General features: G+C 46.9%; 1 protein-coding gene across 1 annotated transcript in view; it reads left to right on the top strand.

Annotated features, from left to right (window-relative positions):
• CCHR3.PART0H15orf40 (chromosome chr3.part0 C15orf40 homolog) overlaps nucleotides 1-11,723 on the top strand; it is a 303,329-nt gene extending 291,606 nt beyond the window's left edge. Inside the window, exon 4 of the mRNA XM_044065591.1 lies at nucleotides 11,335-11,723. Within this exon, the coding sequence (XP_043921526.1) occupies nucleotides 11,335-11,430 (96 nt within the window). The 3' untranslated portion in view covers nucleotides 11,431-11,723. The remainder of the gene's footprint in view (nucleotides 1-11,334) is intronic.
• Nucleotides 11,724-13,291: the final 1,568 nt, after the last annotated feature.

The following is a 13,291-nucleotide window of genomic DNA, read 5'->3' as shown; positions in this document are numbered from 1 at the left end:
TGCTGTTTGCTGTCATGCTTGGATGCAAGTGTATAATTTTTTCAGATTGCTTCAAGGCGTCCTTTCCTAATGCTTCTTTTGACAGGTCCACTTTGGTTCCATTGTTATGGACATACTGACTAGGAGTGAACAGGAGGGCAAGGCATTGTTTGTAATGGGAGCTTGCTTTTTTACTCTCAGAGGGGGGGGGGACTGATCTTCAGCAAACTACATCAGCTTTTCCAGGATGTGGCAGAAGAATGTGCCCCCGGAGGTAGAGGGGAGAACTTCAATAGATGTCACCCTAGGGGCAAGGGTGGTCTGAAGAATTAAGACTTCAGAGGTCCCTTTTCTGGCAAGCCTTTTCAGCAGTCCTGAAATTTTGCCTGACTGCTGCACTCTGGAAGCAGTTGTGTGGCATTTGGCTGTTCTCTCACAAGTTTGGAAGGACATCACATCAAAAGCTTAGGTGTTGAGAGTCATTTCCAGAGGCTGCACCATTCCTTCCAGTTTACCACAAGTTTTAGACAAATGCGCCTTCCTGATGTTCTACCTTATCAGTAAAGGGAAGCATCAGCAGAAATTCAAAAGCTACTCACAAACCGAATAATCCAAGAGATCCCTTCAGATTGGTTTGCATCTGAGATCTGTTAAAGATTCTTTTAATGCCATAGAAAAACAAGGACCTTGTGCCCATTTTTGACTTCAGCAAACTAAATCATTACATAAAGCAGACCAAATTCCTGTTGGTGATGGTGCAATCGATTCTATCTCTACTGAGGAAAGACAATTGAACGTGCTTGGTGGGCCTTAAAGATGCTTACTACCACATAAAGATAGTTATTCCAGGAGATTTCTGTGCTTCAGGTTAGGAGCCAGTCAGTACCAGTTTTGAACACTGCCCTTTGGTGTCATCATTGCTCCCTAAGTGTTCACTAAGTGCATGACAGTGGTAGCAGCCTTGCTCAGGCTGTAGAGATTTTAGGTCTTCCCGTACCTATACATCTCGCTCCTCATACTGACTTCAAGGGCATTGTTAGTCCAGGCAGGAGGCTTTCTGCTTCATCTGTGCTGGTCCTTGGGAATCACAGTCAGTTTTGAGAAGTACAACTTAGAGTCTAAGTTTTGAAATTTGTCGGATGCCATCTGAACATCACCAATCAGTTTGCCAGACTGCCTCACTCAAGAATGATCTCCATATGACTTTAGGCCAGTCAGGTTTTGCTATTTCAAAGGCCACCAGCCTCCTTAGTCTTCATCATGTTGGTATAATGGCTGCCGCAATCTCTATATTGTTCCTTTGGACAAGTACTTCATGAGGGTTCTTCAGTGGACCTTATGGACCTTATTGTCCAACAGTCAGCTGCATCTCATCAAATGAATTTTCCTATTCATGTCACAGACATTTGCCTTCATCGCATATCTTGGTGCTGACTTCAGATCAGGTCACTGTAAGTTGTCCATTTATCTTCCTTCAGCCATTGGCCACGGTGATCCTAGACACTTCCCTCCTGGGGTGAGTGACATTTCAGAAGGAAGACTGCCCAGGGTAACTAGTTCTTGACAGAGGCCCATCTGCATATCAGTGTTGTGGAGATTAGACCAGTCGTCTTAGTGTTGCAGGCCTTTCAGGACTTACTCTCAAAGAGTGTGATTGCTATCCAAATGACAGCATGGCCATAGTCTGATACATAAACAAGTGGTAACCCAGTCTATGTGTTGAAAAGTTGTGAAGGTGTGGCAGTGGGTGATGTCCTTGCAAGAATTTCTAATAGCACTGCACATATTTGAGCGGTCTAACATCCTAATGAACAGTTTCATCGGAGCATTATGATGCCTCTTGAGTGGTCCCTCAGCCCTTCAGAGGCAGCTCAGATTTTCACCTGCTGGGGCCAGGTTTGCTGCAACCTCTTCACGACATCCTTCAGCACAAAATCCAGCAATGGTTTTTCCCTGATCCCTCCCAAGGGATGCTCTTCTACTTGCTTGCCCCCTCCCCCCGAGTTTCCTGTATGCGTGTCCCATGACTCCCTTAATAATCAAGCTTCTGCAGAAAGCAGCTCATTGCAGAGCAACAGTAATCCTCATACCCCCTTCTGGCACAGATAGATTTTTTCCCCTTTCTGTGGCTTCATCTGATACACCCTTCTTGGGTTGTGAAGTGACTTTCAGATCTGATATCTCATCTATCAGGTCAGCCTCACCTTAATCTGAAATCCCTTAGGTTGACCTCTTTGTTCCCCCAGTTCCAACGATGGTCAGAGATCGCAAGCTTTCGAAAAGAGTTTTACATATCCTTTCCTCCTCTTAGAAGCCCCGTGCCAGAAAGGTTTATCGTAATAAGTGAAGATTTTCTATTTGGTCTATTTCCAGGGGTGTGTTCCCTTCTCCTATAGACTCTGTATTAGATTTTTTAGCTGTTCTTGGTGAATCCTGATCTAGATATTCCCCAATAAAGGCCCAGTTGTCAGCTATTTCAGATTTTCATATTGGTCATGTCAGCTACCAGTTACTTTTCTAAGATTGTCCAAAGCGTATTTTAAGGGTACATTTTTGCTCAGGCCTCTGACAAGAGAGCTGCTCCCCCCATGGGATTGGCCCCTTCTCCACTAAGCCTCGACCAGGGGGCCCCTTTGAGCCATCTGCTGCTGTAAATTTAAAGTTTCTCCCATGGAAAATCCTTTTCCTAGTTAAGTTACTTCAGTCAGAAGAGTTTCAGAACTTCAAACCTTTTCCGCTGTACTACCTTTCCTTATTTTCCACAGAGAGTGGATTTCCTTATGGACAAACCTATTCTTCCTGCCTAAGTTGGCCCCTGAGTCTGATGTGAACCAATTTTTCAGTTACCAGTTTTCTTTCCAAATTTCAGTAACAAGGATGAATATGTGCTTTATTGTTTAGACCTCCATCACCAATTGAGATTCTATTTGCACAGGACCAAACACATCAGGAAATCAGACCAGTTTTTTTCTAGAAGTAATCTGGGAAAAACAGTTTCCAAAGAGACCTTGCCCAGATGTCTTTCTGATCGCCTATCCTTTTATATACCATAAAAGGTCAATCCCTTCCTGTTAGGCCAAAATCCTACTCTGCTACGATGGTAGCTACTTGAACAGCTATTTTTAGCCGTACTTCTCTAGATTATATTTGGACAGCAGCTTATCTAGTACTCACACCTTTCTCTCATTACAAACTAGTCATTCAGTCCTGATCCAGGACATTTTTTGATTCCACCATTTTGTGGAATATTCTCTCCTGATACCACCCAACTGTCTGGCTGCAGACTCTGTTCCACAAGCTGAGACTGATGGAAACGACAACATTGGATAATAAGGTTATGTACTTACTATAATACTAGATTTGTGTTTTCTTTTTCCACCTGTCTCAAACAATCCCCCCATCTCCCTTCCAGATTGTCATCGCTGTTTTGTGGCTCCTGGTTGACTTCGCAAATGAATGCGAAGTCTGTTGTTGAGACATTGTGGCCTAACCTTTGATCTGAAGTAGGGACTTCATTTGTCAGCAACCTGTTGGTCTTGGATCCGATATCGGATCTGAGCTGGCAACTTGTTTCATAGCTAATGGATCCGAGCTCCTAGCTCCTCCCCTCACCCATAATCCCCTGCCAACCCTCCATGACCTCAGATCTAGTTTGCCGCGCTTGTGGATGGCTGGATTCTTTTGAGCTCTTAGCGAATTTGTCAGTTAAGTGTAATTTTATTCAACTTTCCTCTATCGTTAACTTTAAAAGTGTGTAAGAGTCAGGTTCCCTGTATTTTATAGTTTTTTATATAGTTTTTTTCCCTCCCTTCACTGGTCGTTAGTGAGTGTGTGTGTGTGTTTGTGTTTTGGGGCCTGTGTGTTTGTGTAGCATTTTTTTCTTCAAGTATGGCTGAGGCCCCAAAAGCCATTTTTTCAAAATGTACCGAGTGTGGCCATAAGCTCTCCCCGGCTGATGGCCACACTTGGTGCCTTGGGGTTGAACACCTCTCCTCAGGCTGTACCATTTGTGCAGCATTCAACCCCAGGGCACTGAAAGAGCGGAGGTCGAAGCTGGTCCTGGCGGGACGTTTGCCCCCCGGACTCGGCTCCGGCCTCCGCTGCTCCCGTGGCACTACCACAGGCTGTGGTCATTGCCACTCCTGCCCCCCTTCCTCCGGCCGGGACTCAAACTCCCGCTAAAGCGCCGGAGGACAGGGAGGCTAGGAGGGAGAAACGGAGGGAGAAGCACCACAAGCGGGCCGAGGCCTCCACTTCGGCCCCTCCAGCTAAGCGGGCTTCTCCCTCCACAGCTTCTAGGTCTCCTCCTCCTCGGCTCCGATCTCCTTGCTTCTCCCCAGGGCCCGAGGAGGAGGAGGCCCGATCTCCATTGAGGTCATCGAGGCGGCATTCCAGGCCTGCCTCGGTGGCCTCGTCGAGATCAACTTTCAGTATGTCAGATGCAGACTTGGACCGGATGATGCGAAGGTTCATCCAGGCCCAGCTGCAGATGGGAGTGCTCTTGCCTCCCCTTCGGGAGCTCGACACCTTTTTTTGCTCCAATTGCTCCTTCTCCGACCCGCTACCCGGGTTCAGAGGGTTCGGAGCCGGGCAGCGTCAGAGCCGGGGGTGGGTCAGCACCGACAGTACTTGGTACTTTGGATCCGACCCTGCCCTCGAGTCTGTCGGATCCGACCTCTCGGAGCCATGGGCCGAGCTTCAGATCCGAGGGATTCAGTGTGCCTTCGGCTCCATCTAGGTCGGAGCACACTGGTCCTTCGGATCCGATGGTCTCGGCGCCGGCTCCGATCCCTTCATCGGATCCGAGTGGGAGTCGGCTCTCGGAGCCCAGGGAGAGCGGTTCCCCCTCAGCCTTCGATGTAGTGGAGAGGGCTCTGTTGAGAGCATCCGGACCCCCCCGGCCCTTGTCTCGGCTCCACCCTGCACTCCCTCTCTGCTGGGCCAGGCTTCCATCACCCGGCCTCAAGGACAGCCTACTTCAATGTCCCAGGTTGTTCCATTGGAACAGGATGTTGCTGGAGAGACCTCCTCGGACAGCCCCCCCGAGGAAGTGCCTCGCAAGCACAAGTGCAAGAGGAGGCACGTGGACTCCCCCTGAGTCCTTAACTGAGGACACGGACTTGGATGAAGGGGAAGGCTCCCCAAGATCACCCCCTGAGGATGTCTCCTTTGGAGACATCATGGAAATGCTTAGGATTAGAGGTGGGTGGTCTGCCCCCAAGGCTTCCTCCGACGAGTCCGTGTTTCTGAAGGCATTTGAAGCAGGCCTGTCTACCTCTTGGGTGTCCCCTCCGGGCGAACCCCTGGTGGACCTTATTACCACCAGGGCGTGGAAGGACCCGGACACCGTGGAGCCAGTCCCCAAACACCCGGACAGGATACTGAGCCCCCCCCAGCAGACCGGTCACACTGGAGCAAGGGTCCCCCCGTAGATGCCATGTTGACGGCGGTAGCCACAAAGAGGGAACTAGCTCAGGAGAGCCCCTCAGTCCATCCACCGAGCAAGGAGTCCCGCTCGATGGATCACTTAGGGAAGCAAGTTTTTAGTTCAGCGATCTTTTCGGTAAGGTCTCTGAACTATATGGCACACGTCATCAGGATGCAGCGGGATCTTATCAAAGAATACACTGCCCCCCCCCCCCGAGTCCATGTTGGCGGAGGACAAATAATTGTACTCCACCCGAATGGCCACTCTGAGATCTATTTCAAATACCTCTATGCGGCTATTGTCCCACGCCACCGAGGGAGCCGCTAGAGCTAGCGGAGCGGGCCTAGTCATGAGATGTCAGGCCTGGCTCCGTCATTGTGACTTTGCGGAGCCTTTTAAAGCGTCCTTTGCGAACTCCCCTTTCGATGGTCCTGCCCTGTTTGGCAAAACGGTTCGCGAGACACTAGTCCAGAGCGAGAAGGATGGGAAGACGTTGTCTGCCGTCGGAGTCTGCTTCTCTGGTCCCCAGCGGTCCTTTTCGAAGAACCAAAAGGGTCAGAAGAAGATGTGGTTCTGGAAATCACAACACTCCCAACCCGCTCCGGACAACCAGTCCTTCCGTGGCAGAGGAGGACAGGGAGGACGCCGCCCCAGGGACAGAGGGGCTCCGAGGAACTTTGGGTCCAGAGAACCTTTCTCTGACCGGCCCACGCAGCAGCCCTGAAGGGTTGCCCGGCTGCTCCACTCTGGAGGCAGTCGGGGGGCGCTTCTCGGAACACCTAGCGGCATGGGAGTCCATCACGACAGACCGCTGGGTGCTTCGAATTATATCCAGAGGATACAAAATTCCATTACTTCATGTCCGCAAATTCAAGAACCTCCCCGATGTACCACCCGATCAGAGGGAGGCTGCAGCCGCAGAGATTCAGCAGCTTCTAGAAAAAAGAGCCATCCAGCCCGTCCCCCAAGACCAGCTCAGATTAGGGTTCTACTCCAGGTACTTTTTGGTGCCAAAAAAGACGGGGGACTCGACACCAATTCTTGACCTGTCCCGTTTGAACCTGTCGGTAACCAAGGAAAAATTCCGAATGGTCACTCTTCAATCTATTCTTCCACTTCTAAGGGAGAACAATTGGATGTGCTCTATAGACCTCAAGGATGCGTACTACCACATTCTAATGGACTGATGTTCCAGGAGGTTCCTCCGCTTCCGGCTGGGAGCCAGTCACTACCAGTTCAGGGTCCTTCCCTTTGGCCTCACCACAGCCCCCAGGGTGTTCACCAAGTTGTTAGCAGTGAGACTCCAGGGAATGCAGGTCTTCCCGTACCTGGACGACTGGCTCCTGACCGCCCCAACAAGGCATCTACTTTGCTCAGCCAGAGATTTCTTTCTCTGCCTAGCCCCCCCAATTAGGCATCACCATCAATGCCGACAAATCTTTTCTGGCCCCGACACAAGTCATAGAATTTATAGGAGCCAGAATAGACACCAGAGATCTATGTGCCTTCCTGACGTCGGAACGACTATGGAATTTGCAACTTCATGTGCGGGCCATCCTCCAGTCAGAAGCACCACCGGCGGAATTGGTCCTGAGGGCACTGGGCTCCATGGCGGCAGCGATAACGCTCCTTCCATGCGCCCATCTGAACATGAGGGTACTGCAGTGGACCCTTCTAGTACAATGGTCCTTTCTGTCCTTTCCTCTCCATCACCCCATCGCTATCAGCAAGGCTTGCAGGAGGGCCCTATTATGGTGGCTTCATGCTCCGGATCTCCATATGGGCCGACCCTTCTGCACCTCTCCCCCTCTCGCCACGGTGACCATGGACGCCTCCTGCCTCGGGTGGGGGGGGCATTATTCAGGCAGGACCGTCCAAGGCACGTGGAACGATACAGAGACCTCCCTGCATATCAACGTTCTGGAGATGAGAGAGGTGCTGTACGCGTTGCAAGCACTTCAGAATCTCCTCCCCGTAGGAACTATTGCAATTCAGTCGGACAACATGTCTGCTGTCTGGTACATCAACAAACGGGGGAACCAGGTCTTACCCTCTATGCCGCGAAGCCATGAGAGTGTGGGAATGGGCGATTTCCACCAACCGCTTTCTGATTGCAACGCACATTCCGGGGCAGGCCAACATCCTAGCGGACAAACACAGCCGCACACTTCTTACCCCTTACGAGTGGTCTCTCAACCCACTAGTAGTGAAGCAGATATTTGCAATATGGGGACAACCCTGCTGCGATCTTTTTGCCTCTCCCTCAAAACACCAAATGCGACAATTTCTTCGCTCTGATTCCCCCTCCAGGGGAAACTCCAAGAGACGCTCTGGTGCATGCTTGGCCACCCGGTCTACTTTATGCCTATCCTCCTCTACCCCTGATGCTGCAGCTCTTACAGAAAGCCTCGCGGTTGGGGAGCAGGATGATCCTCATTGCCCCATTCTGGCCTCTGCAAATTTGGTTCCCTTACCTGTGGTCTCACCTAGTGAATTCCCCCTGGATTCTGGATCCCAGTCCGGATCTAATCTCCCATCCGTCGGGCTTACCGACCCCAAATCTGGACAGTCTGAAGCTGACAGCTTGGTTGCTCCAGTTCCACTCCTAGTTAGGACTCCCGGTATCTCTTCACCAGTCAAAGCCATCCTCGTGGCAGCGCATAAACCTTCCACCAGGAAAGTGTACCGCAGTAAATGGAAACATTTCTCCGTCTGGGCGGAGCATCATAATCTAGATCCCTTTACGGCTCCCCTTCCATCCATACTAGACTTCCTAACCGAACTTTTTCAGGAAGGCGCTAGTTGCTCAACTGTCAAAGTACAATTGGCTGCCATCTCCCATCACCATGTGGGACATGACACAGGGCCCTTGATGTCGGCCAAATTGTGTAAAACCTTTCTCAAGGGCACCTTTTTGCTTAGACCCCCTATAAAAGAAGCCGTACCCCCTTGGGATCTTTCACTAGTTCTTCAAGCCCTGACTGCTCCACCATTTGAACCTGCCGCTTCAATGGATCTCAAATACTTGTCCTGGAAAACAGCATTCCTTGTAGCCATTACTTCAGCGAAAAGAGTTTCGGAGCTTCAAGCTCTTTCTGTGAAACCTCCTTACTTGATCTTTCATCCGGACAGAGTGTACCTCAGGACCAATCCCTCCTTCCTTCCCAAAATAGCATCAGAACCCAATATAAATCAGTCCATAAATCTACCGGTCTTCTTTCCTAAATATCAGAATAAAGGAGAGTACAAGCTGCATTCATTAGATGTTCATAGGCAGCTGCGTTTTTATACTCATAGAACCGCTGGTCACAGGCAATCCGACCAGCTGTTCATTTCCTTTGCCAAATTTAATTTGGGGAAAGCAGTATCAAAAATCTCCCTGTCACACTGGATTTCCCAATGTATTCTTTTAGCGTACCAAGCTTTTGGGAGACCCGCACCTGAAGGAGTTCGCGCACATTCCACTCGTTCCATCTCTACTTCTGCGGCCTTCAAATCTAGAGTTCCGTTGGATGATATTTGTTCGGCAGCCACTTGGGCCTCATCTCATACCTTTAGTAACCACTACAAACTGGATGTAATTTCTAGAGGGAGAGCATTCTTTGGCTCTGCGGTGCTCCGCAATATCCTTCCATGATGGCCACCCAAGATTCAGGTAGCTGGGGACTCTGTCCCACATGTTGCTGACAAATGAAGTCCCTACTTCAGATTAAGAAGTTATGTACTCACCATAACGTTCCATCTGAGTAGGTGGCTTCATTTGTCTGCAACCATCCCCCCCACCTTCCCCCTGGCCTTCAGTGGATCTATGTGAGTTGTTTTATTGGAATACCCTTTTTGGGTATCTATAGAGGGGCAAACTTGATCTGAGGTCATGGAGGGTTGGCAGGGGATTATGGGTGAGGGGAGGGGAGGAGCTAGGAGCTCGGATCCATTAGCTATGAAATAAGTTGCCGGCTCGGATCCGATATCGGACCCAAGACCCACAGGTTGCAGACAAATGAAGCCACCTACTCAGATGGAACGTTATGGTGAGTACATAACTTCTTATTTTTTGTTAGGGAATTCTTTTTGCTGCAAGTCAGGTATGATAGGGCAAACACGATTTGAGCAGCCTTAGGTATGCAGAACAATATGGGAGAAGAGGTGGACATTCAGAGCTGAAGGTTCTGAGATGTCAGCCTTGGATCCGATAACCCAGAGGTTGAGAAGGACGAAAGAAGACAATACAGATCTAGCATTATGGTAAGTCCATAACTTTCATTCTCTTCTCATTTTGCATGTTATTGTGGACCTCAAGAAGAAAGGCCAAAACTCATTCACTTTCAGCCTTGAAGGCTGTGAAGGGTATGGTTTTAGATTCTTGTGTTTCTGGAACTTATGCCAGTAAAAGCCATTGAAGTTGCCATCTTTTGGGCGGCATATCAGGCCCTGGCTTCCCAATTAGATACATTAACTCCTGTGAATTTCTCTGCAAGAGTGTATACGGTAAAGGAAGTTGACAGGAAGCTTTCCACTTTCCAGATTCATCCTGCCAAATGGAAGAGGTTCTCTATTTGAGTATTGAGTCATAGTTATTCTGTGATCAGGGTGCTTGTGTCCGTTATTTATGCATGTCATGTTTTTGTGGAGGGCAGAACTGTTGCCCAAATCTGGTTCAGGAGGGGGGAGGGATATACATCTTTTCCAAGATCTGAAGAACCCCTTTTTATCCTTGAGACCAAATTTTATAACAGACAAGCTTGCCCATCCCTTTTGAACCAGATGGTTTGTCAGCTGTGAAACTGGAACATTCTTTTTCAGTGGGTGCCACCTTTGTTCACAGGATTTGTGAGGTTCAGATCCTTATCTGTATTGAACGCTGATCTTCACAAGGAATGTGTGTCCCTTGGGAAGAACCAAAGTTTCTTTCTGAAAGTGTTTTCAGAATTATCCTCAAACCAGTCCATTCATCTCTCATTTTCTTACTGGGGCAGAATCCATATGGGGGGAAAATGTTTCATGAATTCTGACTGGTCTTCCTGCAACTGTAGCTTGCCAGAAGGTTTAATTTCACTGCTTGAATTTTTCCCAACAACTGCACACTCCAAAAGGCTACTGTACTCAAACATGTGTACTTACCGGATCAGCTGATATGTGAGAAAGCTTTTACAATGGATCCATATCGGAAGTTCAAGACTACAGTGCATCACAAAACACTGAAAAATGAAGGGTAATTCTCCACACCCAACAATGAAGTGCAGAACTCCCTTTTGTCAGGGGGAACAAGTTCCAGTCTTTCCCCCAACCCCTCCATTACTTATATACACCAAGTCTGAGATTGCTTGACTTCAGAGATGGGGGGGCGGATTCAACAATGCACATCAGTCTCAGACTTTGTATGTATTTCGCCCAATTGCCCTTAATTTCTCTTGAGTTTCAAGATTCACATTATCAGATATTGAACATACAGTGGGAAACTATGCTTAGTACATCCCATCATTCCCATTTGCCTGAATAAACTTTCCATCCCATGGTTACCAGTGGATTTTCCTGCAAGTCAGACAAATGAATGTTTGTTACAATTTTTTGTTGTGTTTAGTTTGTTTCTTATTTTACTGGTTGTGCTGACTGAGTGGATGGAGTTTTGAACTAGGGAGAGCAGGAACTAGATGTGTTCATGCAACACTATGGTGAGTGCTAGCAGGAGGTGTATATGCTGTCTGGTGTAGAACAAAACAAATTAGTCTTCCTGAACTGAGAATGGCACAAGTGAAAATCTTGGCCATTCTTACTGCATATGGTTTTCCTTGCAGTTCATGTGATAATGGAGTACAGTATATATATATATTTATTAACTTTGCTAGTTACCTGTTTTGTAGTTCAAGAATTTCTGTGTGTTTGCATAAAGTATATGTAAATGATACGTACATTTACTTTTTCACCAGGGCTCTAAATCAAGAGAGAAAGTAGTGAAGATTTTAGCACCATTAACTCCTGAGGCTATTCTGGAAAAGCTTAGGAAGGAAGCTTCTTCGAGTTAAGACTGAATGCTGCAGAGGATGCCTGTAAGCCCATAAGATACTGCACAGGTGCACTAAGTACTAAAATGGGTGCAATGTCGAAAGTGAGATCACTTTGGTGTTGTGCAGCACCACATCTGGCACAAAATGATGATGTTTTCTTGGCACATTCTGTATTTCTACCATGTGTTCTCTTCTGCAGTTACTGGATACTGGTGGCTAGCCTGTTTGAGTACTACCTTGAAACTGTAAATCAGTGGTTACTATACTAGAGTATTTTTCTTAATGTACAAAATAAAAGTTTTTAATCTTTATAGTCGATGATTAATTGCTAGACTTATTACAAAGCTGCATCAAATATGACATTCTAGTCTGTAAAGATGGCAAAAGCAGTTTAAATTTTGATAATTTGGGTAATATTTCTGTGAAATTACATTCCTTGTTGAGTGCTGAAAAGAGGTGTGTTATTTATGTTTGGAAGCAGAAAAATATTTTATTTTTTTACTGCAGAACAAGCCTCTTTCCCTGCTAAGGTGTCATCATTTGAAGGATCATGGAGTGTTGCTTTAACTGCATAGTAACTGTTTTTGTAGAAAATGATGTTTGGTATCATGTATATTTAATATTCATAACAGTAGCTGTAAAAAAGAGAGATAATGACTGTGATATTTTAACCTACTTGCTAATAAGTTAACAGCTCTTATGAGTCACCAGTCAACCTTATAAACAATGATACTAGAGCCTGGATTGTTTCTATTGTGTCAGCCCTGAGCATTAATTGAATCCCCCCCAACAGCAGCAAGGGGTGGCAAAGTGGTGCACTAGGTTAATAGTGCTCCCTCACAGTGCTTAGTTCTTCAGTTTCTTTCCTGGATGGGATGTCTTACTTGTGGAGTCAACATGTCGTACCTGTGCTGTGTGGGTTTTGTTAGGTGCTGCTGTCTCCTCCCACACCACAAAGATGCGTCATAAGTGAACTGGTATACCTCCATAGTCCCTATAGATAGGTAGGTAGGTAGGTAGGTAGGTGTATGTGTGTGTGTGTGTGTGTGTGTGTGTGTGTGTGTGTGTGTGTGTGTGTGTGTGTGTATATACACGCATTTGCTTGTGTTAGACTGCCATACCTACTCAAGATTCAGTTCTCTATTTTCCATCCTGTGAGTGCCATGTGCCACGATGAGACTTGACCACTTCCTCTAGATTCTAGGATCTGACTCTCAAGCTCCTCCCCTACCCATAATGCTCCTGACAACTGTGTTACCTCAGATCTTGTTTGCCGCTCTTTTCAGACAGGGTTGCAATCTCTTGAGCTTGTTGTGGGTTTAGTGAGTGCATAAACTTATATTTTTTTTCTATTTAAATATTTTTCAGGGTCCTTATGAGTAAGGGAGGAGCTTGAGAGTCAGAAACTAGAAGCTAGAGAAAGTGGCCAAGTCGGATCCAAGGATCGGATCCAAACCCATTTGTTGAGGAAGAATGAAAATGGACAATACAGATGCATAGTTATGGTGAGCGCATACATTTTATTTATTGGAGAATAAATGAACGAATGAATGAATAACAGCACACAAAATAAAAAGAACTGAATTACTGTTCAGCTTAAATGCTGATATTTATTGGATAAAATGTCACTTTAAGATCAGAATGCAATAGAATAACTAAAAGCCAAGATTGAGAAGAGCTTACATTGTGGAGGAATTTAATGTTTATTATGGCTGAAACTGGACCCCTTTCAGCCATAATCCAAAGAGCAAAGGTAAATGTAATATATATATATGTATAGAATAGATATAAATGTGTATATACATGGGCAGTTTAATGTAGCCATTTCATCAACACAGAAATCAGATTACTTGGAAGAAAACATGTAGAGATGGAAGAA

The sequence above is a fragment of the Protopterus annectens genome, chromosome 3.part0, assembly GCF_019279795.1.
Source record: "Protopterus annectens isolate FY-2018-M chromosome 3.part0, PAN1.0, whole genome shotgun sequence".
NCBI classification, from domain to species: domain Eukaryota; kingdom Metazoa; phylum Chordata; order Ceratodontiformes; family Protopteridae; genus Protopterus; species Protopterus annectens.
This window is presented reverse-complemented; position numbering and strand designations above follow the sequence as displayed.